The 16,622-nt window shown below is 49.5% G+C and overlaps 1 protein-coding gene across 1 annotated transcript in view; it reads left to right on the top strand.

The window, feature by feature from the left end:
• Positions 1–16,622, top strand: part of pappa2 (pappalysin 2) — a 565,518-nt gene that overhangs the window by 230,744 nt on the left and 318,152 nt on the right. Inside the window, exon 5 of the mRNA XM_067990736.1 lies at positions 6,384–6,576. Within this exon, the coding sequence (XP_067846837.1) occupies positions 6,384–6,576 (193 nt within the window). The remainder of the gene's footprint in view (positions 1–6,383; positions 6,577–16,622) is intronic.

Genomic DNA, 16,622 nt, shown 5'->3' with positions numbered 1-16,622 from the left:
TCCCCCCGATCTGCTCCCCCTCTCCCCCCGATCTGCTCCCCCTCTCCCCCCGATCTGCTACCCCTCTCCCCCTCTGATCTTCTCCCCCTCTTCCCCCCGATCTTCTCTCCCCTCCCCCCTCCTCCCTCCCCCCTCCCCTCCCCGATCTTCTCCCCCTCCCCCCGATCTTCTCCAAGTGCCCCCCTTGATCTCCCCTTCCCCCCGATCTTCCCCCTCTCCCCTCCTCCCAATCTTCTTCCCCACTTCACACGATCTTTTTCCCCCTCTCCTCTCTCCCCGATCTTCACGATCTTCCCCTCTCCCCCGATCTTCTCCCCCCCGATCTTCTCTCCCCCCCCAATCTTCTCCCCCCCGATCTTCTCCCCCCCCCGATCTTCTCCCCCCCCCGATCTTCTCCCCCCCCCCGATCTTCTCCCCCCCCGATCTTGCCCCCCTCTCCCCCGATCTTGCCCCCCCTCCCCCGATCTTGCCCCCCTCTCCCCCGATCTTCTCCCCCACTTCCCCCCCGATCTTCTCCCCCTCTTCTCCCCCGATCTTCTCCCCCCGATCTTCTCCCCCCGATCTTCTCCCCCCGATCTTCTCCCCCCCGATCTTCACCCCCCCCGAACTTCGCCCCCCCGATCTCCGCCCCCTCGCCCCCCCCGATCTTCGCCCCCTCGCCCCCCCGATCTTCGACCCCTCGCCCCCCCGATCTTCGCCCCCTCGCCCCCCCGATCTTCGCCCCCTCGCCCCCCCGATCTTCGCCCCCTCGCCCCCCCGATCTCCGCCCCCTCGCCTCCCCCGATCTCCGCCCCCTCGCCCCCCCCGATCTCCGCCCCCTCGCCCACCCGATCTCCGCCCCCTCGCCCACCCGATCTCCGCCCCCTCGCCCCCCGATCTCCGCCCCCTCGCCCACCGATCTCCGCCCCCTCGCCCACCCGATCTCCGCCCCCTCGCCCACCCGATCTCCGCCCCCTCGCCCCCCGATCTCCGCCCCCTCGCCCCCCGATCTCCGCCCCCTCGCCCCCCGATCTCCGCCCCCTCGCCCCCCGATCTCCGCCCCCTCGCCCCCCGATCTCCGCCCCCTCGCCCCCGATCTCCGCCCCCTCGCCCCCCGATCTCCGCCCCCTCGCCCCTCGATCTCCGCCCCCTCGCCCCCGATCTTCGCCCCCTCGCCCCCCCGATCTTCGCCCCCTCGCCCCCCCGATCTTCGCCCCCTCACCCCCCGATCTTCGCCCCCTCGCCCCCGATCTCCGCCCCCTCGCCTCCCCCGATCTCCGCCCCCTCGCCCCCCCCGATCTCCGCCCCCTCGCCCCCCCCCGATCTCCGCCCCCTCGCCCCCCCGATCTCCGCCCCCCGCCCCCCCGATCTCCGCCCCCCGCCCCCCCGATCTCCGCCCCCTCGCCCCCCCGATCTCCGCCCCCTCGCCCCCCCGATCTCCGCCCCCTCGCCCCCCGATCTCCGCCCCCTCGCCCCCCCGATCTCCGCCCCCTCGCCCCCCCGATCTCCGCCCCCTCGCCCCCCCGATCTCCGCCCCCTCGCCCCCCCGATCTCCGCCCCCTCGCCCCCCGATCTCCGCCCCCTCGCCCCCCCGATCTCCGCCCCCTCGCCCCCCCGATCTCCGCCCCCTCGCCCCCCCGATCTCCGCCCCCTCGCCCCCCCGATCTCCGCCCCCTCGCCCCCCCGATCTCCGCCCCCTCGCCCCCCCGATCTCCGCCCCCTCGCCCCCCCGATCTCCGCCCCCTCGCCCCCCCCGATCTCCGCCCCCTCGCCCCCCCGATCTCCGCCCCCTCGCCCCCCCGATCTCCGCCCCCTCGCCCCCCCGATCTTCTCCAAGGCCCCCCTGCCCTGATCTTCTCCCCCCTCTCCCCCCGCTGATCTTCTCCCCCCTCTCCTCCCGTCGATCTTCTCCAAGGACCCCCCCCACCTGATCTTCTCCCCCCTCTTCCCCCCCATCCCCCATTGTCATCCATGGCCCATGATCTCTTTCTCCCTCCTCTCCGATTCGCTGCTCCTTTCCCTCCCGATAGGCTGCCAGCCTGTCAATCTGGCTGCCCGGTGCGTTGGAAACCCGGGAGCGCAAATAATGACCTTCAGTCGAGTTGCGATCACAGATTACAACGCACATTGCTCGACATCTGGGTTCCCCACGTGAATATCTACCCAGCTCCGAGTGAAAATCATGCCCCTTCACTGGGGACATCAGTCCTGGTGTTACTAAGTGCCCGTTTTCCCCTGAAACTGTGTGGCTCACAGTCAGACTGAGAGACCTTACTTCACTTTAGCTCAGTGCTGTAAACTGCTGCCTCTGCCAGAATTGGAGCATAAGTGAAGCTCATTAAACAATCATTTAATAAATAAACAAGTTATTGCAAAATAAAACAGATACGCACTTATATTTTTACATTGGGATTTACAGAAGCTTAACTTATCAACTGTTGAGCCTTATATACAAATAAATAATTTACTGCCTGACTGGATTGATCAAATGAGGAAATGTATTTCTTTTAAAACCTTGTAGTGAGGGAACAGCAGAGTGGTCTTGATTGCATTGGACATGAGGTAAATACTAGCTTTGCAAGCCAAGTAATATGGTTATAAGGTAAATCATACATTTATGAGGTAAATAATAGCTTTATAAAGTTTGTGTTGCTCTGTTGCTTGGTGATCATTGTGGTTCTGTTGTGAATGTAGAAGCCTTTTGACTTACAGCCAACCGCATTAGTCGCCAACAAGGGAGAGACAGCGAGTAATGCGTTATAAGGATATATTAAAAACACATACTCTTTATCAAAGCACTATCACTTAGGAAACCTTTAAACAGAACCCAAACAAATACAAATTAACACCATATTTAAATGGCTGATCGGAATCCTGCATTCAACGCTGACCTTATTTAATCTCCGAAATTGATGCCATATTTCAGCACAGATTACATTGCCATTCTGGGAATAGAGACCATGTTTATTGTTAATATTTTCTTAGAAAGAACCAATAAAACTCCAAGAATTTTCCCAATCCATTTGAATGAAAATGACAGCCTTAGCAGATCATGCAAAAACACCTTTCTTTCCGTTACCCTATTCGAATTCAGTTTTCTGTTTTATTCCCCCCCGCCCCCCCTCCACTCTTCTGCTGAAGAGACAGACCCTCACCGTGCTCCTGACTCCACAGGTGCCAGCAGCTCTCCCTCCTCTCCTGCCAAAGTAGTGATTTCTTATGTGTGCTTGTAGATGGTGAGTGCTGACAGACTGGCCTACCAATGAGACTTTGCAGCCGAGCCCAGAGCTGTCAGCTGGCAGACTCCAGCAGGAGTCCCTGGATAATGAGCAGTGGTGGGAAGACTTGATTTTGTTTTTATCCCCGTGGCTAGCATGGAGGCAGTGAGGCCGTTTATAGTGCTCCCACCTCTATCCTGGCTGTGACCGGTTAACTTGTCACAGACTTGGTGTCGAACCCAGGGACTTTCCCGCTCCATACGGCTCGATACCACACAGCATGGTACACTTACCCTTTGAGTAAAAACATTAAAAATAAAAATTCTCCAGATCTTTGGGACACTTGCACTATAACGAAAGCCACAAGTTGGTCGGTCTCTGGTGAACATTCCTCTGCTCCAGTTATTAGGAAGTGCATGAGGTACCTGTGAAATTGCTGATTGTAAGCCAGGTCTTTACTTCAACCCTCTCCTCATCTCAAATGAAGGAAATCACATTCTCTGTAATCCAATTATCATTGCAACACTGTCCCAAACAGCGCATATATTGCCTAGGATTCCCTCTTTACTAGAACTATATAACATGTGCCTCAGTGTCACACTAATATAGCATGCATTGTTTGACTATGTAACCAATAGGTGTCAGCCATGGCTCAGTGGGAAACACTCTCACCTCTGACTCTGTAGGTCGTGGGTTCAAGACCCACTCCAGAGACTTGTGCACAAAATCTAGGCTGACATTCCAGTACAGTACTGAGGGAGTGATGCATTGTCTGAGGTGCCGTCTTTTGGATGAGATGTTAAACCGAGGCCCTGTCTGCCCTCTCAGATGAACGTATAAGATCCCATGGCACTATTTTGAAGAAGAGCAGGGGAATTCTCCCCAGTGTCCTGGCCAATGTTTATCCCTCAACCAACACCCCAAAAAACGGTCATTATCACCTTGCTGTTTGTAGGACATTGGCTGCCATGTTTCCTACATTACAACAGTGACTAGACTTCCAAAGCACTTCATTGGTTGTAAAGGGGCTTTGGGACCTCCTGAGGTCGTGAAAGAACATAAGAAGTAGGAGCAGGAGTAGGCCACACGGCCTCTCGAGCCTGCTCCAGCACTTTATAAATGCAAGTCTTTTTCTTTCTTTCTTTGTTGTATCTCGACTTCCAAAAAGTACTTGACAGAGTTCCTCATGAAAGGCTACTGTTGAGGCTTAAAGTGGTGGGGATTCAGGTTAATGCGTAGGAATGCATACTAAATTGGTTGAAGGGTAAACAAGAGTGGGTACTTGTTAAAGGAGTTACGGTAGGAGGGGAAAGGGGAACCCAGTGTTGAGTGGCATGCTTCAGGATCGATGCTGGAACCATTACTATTTCTTACCTGCGGTAGCGACTTAGATTCAGAACTCAGTGCAAATTGGTCAAATTGTGGACAATATCAAGCTAGGGAGAGGGACCTGAATTTGAGGAAGCAGTGCAGGAAGGACAACATGTGTAGATGGATGTGGGTAGATGGATGGCAGATGAAATGTAATATAGGTATAAGTGTAAAGTACTGTGCATCTGCACATAGAAGGAAATGATGAATGACATGAGCACTCCATGACTTGTGTTGAAATAGCTAAGGATGAAGTTGAAAGGGATCCAGGGTTTTTTGTGGACTGCACTCTCAACATGTCCAATTGCTGCAGAGCGACAGTCAACAAAGCAAATAGAATGCTGGACTCCATAGCCAAAACAGAGAACAAGTCAGAGGAAGACGTGCCAAAATCGTACAGTACTTTAGTCAGACTGCGCCATGACTCCCCTCTGCCCAGTTCTGGTCACCAAGACACAAGGCAGACATTTAAGTGCTGGAGGCAGTGCAGAGAACAGCCTCAAGACTGACCCCCAGTGCTAGAGGACTGAATTAGGAGGAACGATGGGAGAAACTTCAGATTTGAAAAATTAGGAGGTAAATGGAATAGAAGAGATAAATGGCTTCAAAAACAAACTGTGATAGAAGGACAAAGGGACATTCAAACGATTAAAAATTAAATTTAGCAGTGATTCCAGGAAGTTCTTCATATAAAGATTAATCACGATGTGGAATGGACTTCTGCTTGGAGTCATGGAGGTGAAGGCTCTGGAATCATTTAAGAACCAATTGGATGCCATGATGAAGGAGACAGTGTGGTGTTTCTTGATGAATGACCTTCCTCAACTGTAACTCCCTAATGAGCTCGGAAATTGGCCATGTCGATGATGCCAATGTGTCAAAGCTTAGAGTTCTGGCAAGCCACTGACTGAAAATGTAGCATTCGATCAGAGGCCTTGGTAGAGTACATTGGTTAGACATTGGGTAAACGTAATGTTGGAATATTCCAAATAGAAGATCATGATTGGGAGAGGAAAATCAAGCTGCTTATAGGCGAATATAGAAACTGTATCTCCATTCCTCTCTGTCTAAGTTTGTATTGTTTGGTGATTTTTGTGCTAATCAAAGAATGGGATGTTTGTGCTGGGAACTGGGACACTTTCCATCAATTGGCACCTGGAGTCAGCATCAAGGATTGCCTAATGGGGAGGGGGGGTACTGAACCACAAAAAGAGCTGTAAAAACCACAATCCTCTTAGGTTACATAGAATTACATAGAATTTACAGCACAGCCATTCGGCCCCACTGGCCTGTTCTGGTGTTTATGCTCCACACTAGACTCCTTCCACCTTACTTCAGCTAACCTTGTCAAACTCCAGGTTTGATCTCTGATCAGTTGATTTCAGCCAGGATGGCAGTAGTGGGGTGATCCAACTGTGCAGTGCACTCATGGGCTAGGGAGGGATAAAATATCAGCCAAGATTTCCACTCTTGGAAAGTGTTACATCCTGTCTGACGAAGGTTGGATTGGGCTTGACTGTGGTAGCTCTCATGATCAAATACTCATGATGAATACACAGATACGGCATGACGATTGGTCATTTGAAAGAGGTAATAGAGGGCTGCTTGTACCCCAGCCCCTGCAGGAAAAGAGAATTGATGGGGAAAGTTGTTTTGCAAAAGGTCTGAGTGATTTCCAGGCAATTCATCTGCTTAATGTGAATTATGTATTTGTGTGTTCCTGTTGATTTGCTGTTTTTGTGTTATGCACCCACTTAATTATTTTCTAAATAAAAATATTGATCTTTCCATATCTTTCTTCCTTTCCTTCTACAGATGATAGCTGTACCAATAATTTTACACCAAACCAGGTGGCACGTATGCATTGTTACTTGGACCTGGTATATGAAGGCTGGATCCATTCTAAAAAGCCGTCACCCATTTCAATGGCTCCGGAAGTGATCAGGCAGACTCTGGACTCTGTAACCATTCACTGGCTACCTCCAATCAGTGGGATACTGTATGAAAGGTGAGACTCTGCACAAGGCCCAATGCCAACTCTCCAAGAGGCCTGCAGGTACAATTCTGCCCTTTTAACTTTTTTTTATTCGTTCATGGGATGTGGGCGTCACTGGCGAGGCCAGCATTTATTGCCCATCCCAAATTGCCCTTGAGAAGGTGGTGGTGAGCCGCCTCCTTGAACTGCTGCAGTCCGTGTGGTGACGGTTCTCCCACAGTGCTGTTAGGAAGGGAGTTCCAGGATTTTGACCCAGCAACGATGAAGGAACGGTGATATATTTCCAAGTCGGGATGGTGTGTGACTTGGAGGGGAACGTGCAGGTGGTGTTGTTCCCATGTGCCTGCTGCCCTTGTCCTTCTAGGTGGTAGAGGTCATGGGTTTGGGAGGTGCTGTCGAAGAAGCCTTGGCGAGTTGCTGCAGTGCATCCTGTGGATGGTACACACTGCAGCCACTGTGTGCCGGTGGTGAAGGGAGTGAATGTTTAGGGTGGTGGATGGGGTGTCAATCAAGCGGGCTGCTATGTCCTGGATGGTGTCGAGCTTCTTGAGTGTTGTTGGAGCTGCACTCATCCAGGCAAGTGGAGAGTATTCCATCACACTCCTGACTTGTGCCTTGTAGATGGTGGAAAGGCTTTGTGGAGACATAGGAACATAGGAACAGGAGTAGGCCATTTAGCCCCTCGTGCCTGCTCCACCATTTGATAAGATCATGGCTGATCTGTGATCTAACTCCATATACCCGCCTTTGGCTCATATCCCTTAATACCTTTGGTTGCCAAAAAGCTATCTATCTCAGATTTAAATTTAGCAATTGAGCTAGTATCAATTGCCATTTGCGGAAGAGAGTTCCAAACTTCTACCACCCTTTATGTGTAGAAATGTTTTCTAATCTCGCTCCTGAAAGGTCTGGCTCTAATTTTTAGACTGTGCCCCCTACTCCTAAAATCCCCAACCAGCGGAAATAGTTTCTCTCTATCCACCCTATCCGTTCCCCCTAATATCTTATAAACTTCGATCAGATCGCCCCTTAACCTTCGAAACTCGAGAGAATACAACCCCAATTTGTGTAATCTCTCCTCGTAACTTAACCCTTGAAGTCCGGGTATCATTCAGGAGGTGAGTCACTTGCCGCAGAATACCCAGCCTCTGACCTGCTCTTGTAGCCACAGTATTTATGTGGCTGGTCCAGTTAACTTCCTGGTCAATGGTGACCCCCAGGATGTTGATGGTGGGGGATTCGGCGATGGTAATGCCGTTGAATATCAAGGGGAGGTGATTAGACCCTCTCTTGTTGGAGATGGTCATTGCCTGGCACTTGTCCGGCACGAATGTTACTTGCCACTTATGAGCCCAAGCCTGGATATTGTCCAGGTCTTGCTGCATGTGGGCACGGACTGCTTCATTATCTGAGCGGTTGCGAATGGAACTGAACACTGTGCAATCATCAGCGAACATCCCCATTTCTGACCTTATGATGGAGGGAAGGTCATTGATGAAGCAGCTGAAGATGGTTGGGCCCAGGACACTGCCCTGAGGAACTCCTGCAGCAATGTCCTGGGCTGAGATGATTGGCCTCCAACAACCACTACCATCTTCCTTTGTGCTCGGTATGACTCCAGCCACTGAAGAGTTTTCCCCCTGATTCCCATTGACTTCAATTTTACTAGGGCTCCTTGGTGCCACACTCGGTCAAATGCTGCCTTGATATCAAGGGCAGTCACTCTCACCTCACCTCTGGAATTCAGCTCTTTTGTCCATGTTTGGACCAAGGCTGTAATGAGGTCTGGAGCCGAGTGGTCCTGGCGGAACCCAAACTGAGCATCGGTGAGCAGGTTATTGGTGAGTAAGTGCCGCTTGATAGCACTGTCGACGGCACCTTCCATCACTTTGCTGATGATTGAGAGCAGACTGATGGGGCGGTAATTGGCCGGATTGGATTTGTCCTGCTTTTTGTGGACAGGACATACCTGGGCAATTTTCCACATTGTCGGGTAGATGCCAGTGTTGTAGCTGTACTGGAACAGCTTGGCTAGAGGTGCGGCCAGTTCTGGAGCACAAGTCTTCAGCACTACAGCCGGGATGTTGTCGGGGCCCATGGCCATAACTAAAAGCTTCCTGAAAGTTCTTGCTGTTTCATATTATTGTTGAATTGGGAAACAATTCACTCAGCGAGACTGGAAAGAACATCCATGAATAATAATAAAGAAATGAAAATGCTCACACACAGCAAGTCGGTCAGCATCTGAAAGGGAAAATTAGGCTAACACCTCATCACACCTGGCTGGTACTGATGAAGAACAGCACCGAAAAGGCTAACCTATCTTTCTCTCTCCGATGCTGACTGACTTGCTGCTCATTGCCAACCCTTTCTGTATTTAATTCACTGCCATGTTGGAAAGATATAACATGATCTTGATGGCCATTTAAGCTGTGTGCCTCCTGACAGCACAGTTTGAATGATAGTCATGTACTACCATTAAACAGAAATACTTGCATTTATATGGTGTCTCATTACGTCTTCTCGAATTGCTTCCTGCGCTGAATTATGATTTGAGTGCAGTGGTTGTCATAGAGGCAAACATAGAGCTGTTGTGCACCAGCTCTATCTCACAAACATCACTGGGATGAACAACTAGTTAATGGCCCAGAAATTAGTTTAGACCAGTTTTCAAGCACCAAATGGGCGCAGGGAAGATGGAGGCTCGAGGATCGGATGAAATTGGTCCTCGGGCCTCATGTCGATAATCGCTGCGAGCCGCCGCTGCCAGTTGAGTCTCCACAAGCAGCTTGCCCGACCGAGGAGTCGAATTTCGGGCTATCTGCCCTGCCGGCAACGGCCCTCCACACCTGGAAACCCTGAGTGGAGCTGGCCCAGCGCCTGCTCCCCCTCGGAGCAGCCCGCTTTCCCAGAGTGGTCCGAAAGCTGGCGTCAGGCCTCTCTTCAGTATATGCGAGGGCGCCTGGTAAATGGCCCGCCCCAATTTCAGGTCGGCTGTTTTACAGATAACTTTGGGGTGATGGACGTTGGTCCCCGAAATGGGGCCTCGTTGCGCAGCAAAGCCCAAAATCTACCCCAACCTCTCTTTGTGGTGGTGTTGACCAGGACACAGGGCTGCCTCTCTACTCGCTGGGACCTCAGTTTGACATCTCATCTGAAGGATGATAAAAGTGACATGACTTTCTCGGTATTGGTTCCGGATTTCAAAGTAGCCAACGAGGAGTAAATCTCACATCAGACGTACACGATCATTTTAACTCACTCGTGAATTGACAGGCTTTCGGAGGCTTCCTCCTTCCTCAGGTGAATGGTGTGGAAAGGAGGAAGGAGGAAGCCTCCGAAAGCTTGTGAAATTTAAAACAAATTTGTTGGACTATAACTTGGTGTTGTAAAATTGTTTACAATTGTCAACCCCAGTCCATCACCGGCATCTCCACATCGTGAATTGGATGAGCACTTGAAATGCCATAGCATACAAGGCTACGGACCAAATGCTGGAATATGGGATTAGAGTAGACAGGGCTGATGGCCGGCGCGGACACGATGGGCCGAAGGGCCTCTATCCGTGCTGTATAACTCTATGACTCTCTATGACTCTATGACTCTCTATGACTCTCCCATCAGTGGAAGGCTATTGATAAACAGTTTGGGACTCAGAACAATCAGCATCTGGCAGGGAGACAGATGCTCTGGCATCTCCATAGTTATGCCCAGCTCCTTTTGATTTCTAATTGAAAACGCCCCTTGTATTTTTCTGCAGATGAGACGCAGAGAGAGTTGTCTCTGATCAGTCCGCCTGCTGCAGAGATCTCGTGTAGCCTCCCAGTACTGGAAAAGCTGTTGCTAATGAAACCACCCTTGAGACTGGCCTCCCAATACAGAGAAGCCCTCTCTAATGAGCCTGCTGTCAAGTGCCACAACACTGACTTAAATTATAGATTTAGATATGAATTTTAACCATTTCTGTCCTGTCGAGGGTGTTGTACCTAATGCAGTTCAGGTCCAACTAAATCCAATATCTTGATGATTGAGGCCGGTTTGCTTGATCCACGAATCCTTTTCACAGGGATATCACCTGGAACTGCTTTTCATTCATAGAATAGAATTATAGAAAGGTTACAGCACAGAAGGAGGCCATTCGGCCTGTTGAGCCCGTGCCCACTCTCTGCAAGAGCAATTCAGCTAGTCCCACTCCCCCGCCCTTTCCCCGTAGCCCTGCAAATTTTTTCCCTTCAAGTACTAATCCAATTCCGGCACGGACTCGATGGGCCAAATGGCCTCCTTGCATGCTGTAACCTTTCAATGATTCTGTGATGCCCTTTTGAAAGCCACGATTGAATCTGCCTCCACCACCCTTTCAGGCAGTGCATTCCAGATCATAACAACTCACTGCGTAAAAAAGTTCCTCCTCATGTCGTCTTTGGTTCTTTTGCCAATCACCTTAAATCTGTGTACTCTGATTCTTGACCCTTCTGCCAATGGGGACAGTTTCTCTCTATCTACTCTGTCTAGACCCTTCGTGATTTTGAATACCTCTATCAAATCTCCTCGCAACTGTCTCTGTTCCAAGGAGAACAACCCCAGATTCTCCAGTCTATCCACGTAACTGAAATCCTTCATCCCTGGAATCATATTAGTAAATCTCTTCTGCACCCTCTCTAAGGCCTTCACATCCTTCCTAAAGTGTGTGGCCCAGAACTGGACACAATACTCCAGTTGTGGCCGAACCAGTGTTTTATAAAGGTTCATTCTTCCCATAGTTTGGATTAAAATTGCCCCTGAAAGACAGATCTATTTCAGCCAGGGTCTCCAGCAACATACATCCTGCCCTTACTGATATGGTGGGTACGTAGCCTAACTCTCGGGCCTATCTATATTCCTGGTCTTGAGCGGGTCTCTAAGAGAAGGATGATATTATTGAGGCTGATGATTTACCTCCAGCTTTTCTTGATTTTGAGAAGCCAGCAGGTATCATGGGCTCAGCAGGTGGAGAATTGCGAGCATCAACCTCTACAATGTGGCTCTCTGACACGGTGATGAATGCCTAGCCCCTCGGCAAATTAAGTTTAAAATAACATGCATGCTGTACTGGTACGTCGCAAGAAGCTGTATGAAAAATATTTTGATTTGCATTTTTTTTTAAAGAGGAATAGTCCATGTTGAATGGGTAATTAAATGTGATGAATCGCTTTGCAAGAGATGAGTAATTAGGAGAGAATGAAATCTTAAAAATACCAATGAAAATCCAAAATCTCATTGTAAAGGTCTACAGTGCAATAGGTAAACATTCTCCAGAGGGGAGATAGAAGGCTATCGCACAGCTTTCTAAAGAAGTAACGCCCATTCATTGAGTCTGCGGCTTTGCCACTTGTAGCACTCTCCGGTCAGCTACAGAGCATGGTTAGATGTGGAGTAAATTCGAACAATGAGGGTAACTATTCCTCTTGTCTCGTGAATCGTTAATCTGCAAGCTTTTCCCCTGGTTGTTATTTCTGGGCAAATCCTAAATGCAGTCAAAAGGAACTTTCTAAATCCGCTTCTTTTATTGTTAAACAAAAAGTAGGACTGAGTGGCACAGTAGGCTAGCCCACTGCCCTTTCACCTCCAGCACCTGGCTCAGAATCTGGGCCTTTCTGATGAATGCTGTCTGCTGGCCGTTCAGGGCCTGTATGAAATGGGTTTTGACGATCTCAATCCAGTTTGTGGTGGATCTGCACGCACTGCACAAACCGCCGCTCTCTTTCAGAGGAACTTAAGAACAGGAATAGGCCATTCAGCCCCTCGAGCCTGCTCCACCATTCAACTAGATCATGGCTGACCTCTGCCTTAACTCCATCCACCCACCTTAGTTCCATATCCCTTGATACCCTTACCCAACAAAAACAAAGATGCCAGAGGGTGCAAGAAGTGCAAATGTCTGAATGGTGTAGCGGGCAGTGCTGTTCTGAGGCTGGCGATTGAACCATAGTGGGGGGGGGGTGGGAGGTAAGAATTGGTCAGGTCACTCGATGTGTCACAATATTGTAAGTGCTTTTGTAAAGGCTTCCTCTTTGCTTTAGAATGTGTTTGGGAGTTAGCCTGATGTAACGGCCCGAGAAAATCCTCACAAACAGATTTACAATGTCGCTACACCTTGCAACCAGAGCAATGGTTAGTATTGTTGGGATTTACTCTCTGTCGGTACCTATACTTGACCTGGGAATGTTTGATTCTTGAAGTGGATGTGTTCCGTTTCTCAGCAGTAACATACTTCTCTTTGATGAGCACTAACAGCCAATGAAAGAAACCAACTGTTCCAGTCATTAAGGGCCTAGAACAGACCGTTGCAGCTCAACGAAAAGGGAAAAGGAAAGAAAGACTAGTGTCTTTCACGACCACAGGACGTCCCAAAGCACTTCACAGCCAATTAAGTACTTTTGAAGTGTAGTCACTGTTGCAATGTAGGAAATGCAGCAGCCAATTTGTGCACAGCAAGGTCCCACAAACAACAATGTGATAATGACCAGATAATCTGTTTTTAGTGATGTTGGTTGAGGGGTAAACATTGGCCAGGACACGGGTGGGGGAGGGGGGAGAACGCCCCTGCTTTTCTTCGAAATAGTGCTGTGGGATCTTTTACGCCCGCCTGGGAGGGCTGACGGGTCCTCGACTTAACATCTCAGCCTGGATTACGTGCTCAAGTGTTTGGAGACGGACCTGAGCCCACGATCTCCTGATTCAGAGGCATGAGGGCTACCAATTGAGCCACAGGTCCGGTGCATCCTTTTTTATCGTGTTCTGCCTATCTTTTATAGGATTGGAGCCTGAGCGGAGTTAGCATAATTGGGCACATCGCTAATAAGAGCAATGTGTGCTCACAAAATACCTCCAGGAGAGCATAAACCCACTGCCATTTTCTTTGGTTGGACTGTTCTTCTTCTACTGGGTGACATTGTGCTAATGACGAGAAACACATCAAACAGATGCAGCTCGACAATGGCTTTAAAACAAACCGTTATTGCATCAATAGAAACCCTGCCACCAATTCTCATTCTGTTCCGTTGCCACAAAACAGAAGCAATTCGACCGTTATCCCCTTCTCCCCTCAGCACGGCCGCACCTAATCCCCTGCTTCAAGCACCCTCTTTGATGGTTGCTGTCAGCCAGTTTTGTATCTACGTCTAGAGTCTGCCTGCATCTTTACCATTGCCCCCTGTCCCCCACACCTTTCTCCGTGCTGCCTCGCAGATCAGCCACGTAAGTCTGTGGTTAACGGGAAAAAAAAATCAAGTGTGTGTTTACCTTCCCTTTTAAATTACTGTAGGGCATTTTCTGTTTTCAATTCGACTCCACAGCGCACAGTAGGGTTAAGGCAAATTGGAAGCAGGATCTGAGTTTCAGCATGTTGGCCACATCAGGGATTGAATGGAGAGAAAACAGCAGCAAGAAATTGGGAAAGAAATAAAGAGTGAGAGAGGCGCAAAGTCAACAGAAACCAAGATGGACCAAGTGAATAGCTGTAGTAGAGTCCAAAGTCTACAGAGAGAAACAAAAAGAGGGAGAAAGCACTAGATATATAGTCAACAATGTGTGATAAACAGTATCAAGAGAACGACTGGAGTTCGTTTGTTTGCTCTTCTGATTCCTGCCTCCATTTCCTGCCATTTTTGTACCCTTCCCTTCTCTCCTAAAGGCATTGACTCCTTGCTGGCTTGCAGCCCCACAGGCACTGGTCACCCTAACCGTACCTTCCCTAAAAGGCAATGCTTCGTGCATGAGCTTAAGACATGGTGTCGGCAGACAATCCGGCTGCCGGGGTTTAACAGCCAAACCCAACTCTGTCCTCATCCAAAGTCCATGCTCACCCACTTCCAGCAGGGATGGTTGGACAGTGATTAGGAGCAGCAATCCTGGCCATTATTCCTCCATCCTGAACCGAGGGGTGACAAAACCAATTGTGGCTCCAATAAATTGCACCAATAACATTGACCCCTGCTGAGAGCAACAAACGGACGATCAAAGGTGGGTCTGTAAGACTCAGCAATTCACGGTCATAACCAACTGAGGCACCCGTGAAGAGGTAAGAGTATCAGGGAAAAATGTGAAGTGGGAAGTACATGGATGAGACATTAACCTGAGGCCCATCCACCTGCTCGGATGGATGTAAAAGAACCCATAGCACTATTTGAAGAGGAACAGGGAGTTCTCCCAACGCCTGGTCTCTATACCTATATCTGTGCCTGGTCCTGTACCTATATCTGTGCCTGCCTCTGTACCTATATCTGTGCCTGGTCTCTATACCTATATCTGTGCCTGGTCCTGTACCTATATCTGTGCCTGGTCTCTATACCTATATCTGTACCTGGTCTCTGTGCCTATATCTGTGCCTGGTCTCTATACCTATATCTGTACCTGGTCTATACCTATATCTGTGCCTGGTCTCTATACCTATATCTGTACCTATATCTGTGCCTGGCCTCTGTACCTGGTCCCTGTACCTATATCTATACCTATATCTGTGCCTGGTCTCTGTACCTAGTCCCTATACCAATATCTGTGCCTGGTCCCTTTATCTGTCTCTGAGCTTGATCTTGCTGTGCCTGGCCTCTGCAACTGTTGGATTCACTTCTGATTAACCCTAGATTGGCCTGGGTCATCTCTCCATAATCTCCCAGCTACAGTCCTCCTTTCTGGTTTATTTAAGCTTCCAGAGTATCTTTCCGTTCTTGTATCCCAGTGCCATGCTCTCAGTTGCCTTGTTGAAGGCAAGTTTTTATTTTGTTCTGATCTCGATGTTATGGAAATGTTTCCTCACCTGCTGCCTTGTTTTAATTTCTAACCTCTCCTGACTGAGGCTACAAGGAGTGAACCAATTGTAACTCCATTATTATCACTTCACTGAGACCAGCTAACCTATCCGGATCTGGGATTGAACCTGGTACCTTTCTATCTCGACACTATGTGGTGAATTTACTGACTGAGCCATTGGGCCATTGCCTTCTGGTTCTTATTAGTAAAAGTAGATCTTTGTTTCGTGCTGTGTCGTGTCGATAACAGTGTGGTAATGTTTAGGGATCGAATGCTTGATTTTTTTCAGCCTTTTAAACTGCTTAGCAGTCAGTGGTGAATTAGCATGCAAAAAGCCAAAGGTGAGACTCTAATTATTGGGCTATTCTACACAAAATTGCAAGAAAAATAGCTTCAAAGATTGCAGACACGACTTCTCTTCACCCCCCCCCCGCCCCCACCTCAATTCCCAAAGTACAATTCATGCAAACAAGTGACGAGCACTGTTGGATTTATTGCACTACATCCATAGGATTTTGTACTTTGGCAACCGTAGCCAACCAAGAGCCTTGGGATGCCTGCTTTCCGGTCTCTAGTGTCTGCCGCAGAGACTTGTGAAGGAAGCTCCGTGAAAATAAAGCCCAGAGCGCAGTTCATCCCTTCTCTCTGGTCTAACCCTATAATGAGAGAATGACAGTCCCTTACCTTACTGAGCTATCCCAACACTGAGAGAGTGACAGTCCCCTACCCCACTGAGCTATCTGGACACTGAGAGAGTGACAGTCCCTTACCCCAGTGCGATAACTCAACACTGAGAGAGTGACAGTCCCTTACTCCAGTGAGATAGCCCAACACTGAGAGAGTGACAATCCCTTACTCCAGTGAGATAGCCCAACACTGAGAGAGTGACAGTCCCTTACCCACTGAGCTATCCCAACACTGAGAGAGTGACAGTCCCTTACACCAGTGACATAGCCCAACACTGAGAGAGTGACAGTCCCTTACCCACTGAGCTATCCCAACACTGAGACAGTGACAGTCCCTTACCCCACTTAACTAACCCTACACTGAGAGAGTGACAGTCCCTTACTCCACTTAACTAACCCTACACTGAGAGAGTGACAGTCCCCTACCCCATTGAGCTATCCCAACACTGAGAGAGTGACAGTCCCTTACCCACAGAGCTATCCTAACACTGAGAGAGAGACAGTCCCTTACCCCACTGAGATAACCCAACAATAAGAGAGTGACAGTCCCTTACTCCATTGAACTAACCCTACACTGAGAGAGTG

This window comes from Heptranchias perlo, chromosome 9 (assembly GCF_035084215.1).
Source record: "Heptranchias perlo isolate sHepPer1 chromosome 9, sHepPer1.hap1, whole genome shotgun sequence".
Lineage (NCBI taxonomy): Eukaryota > Metazoa > Chordata > Chondrichthyes > Hexanchiformes > Hexanchidae > Heptranchias > Heptranchias perlo.
This window is presented reverse-complemented; position numbering and strand designations above follow the sequence as displayed.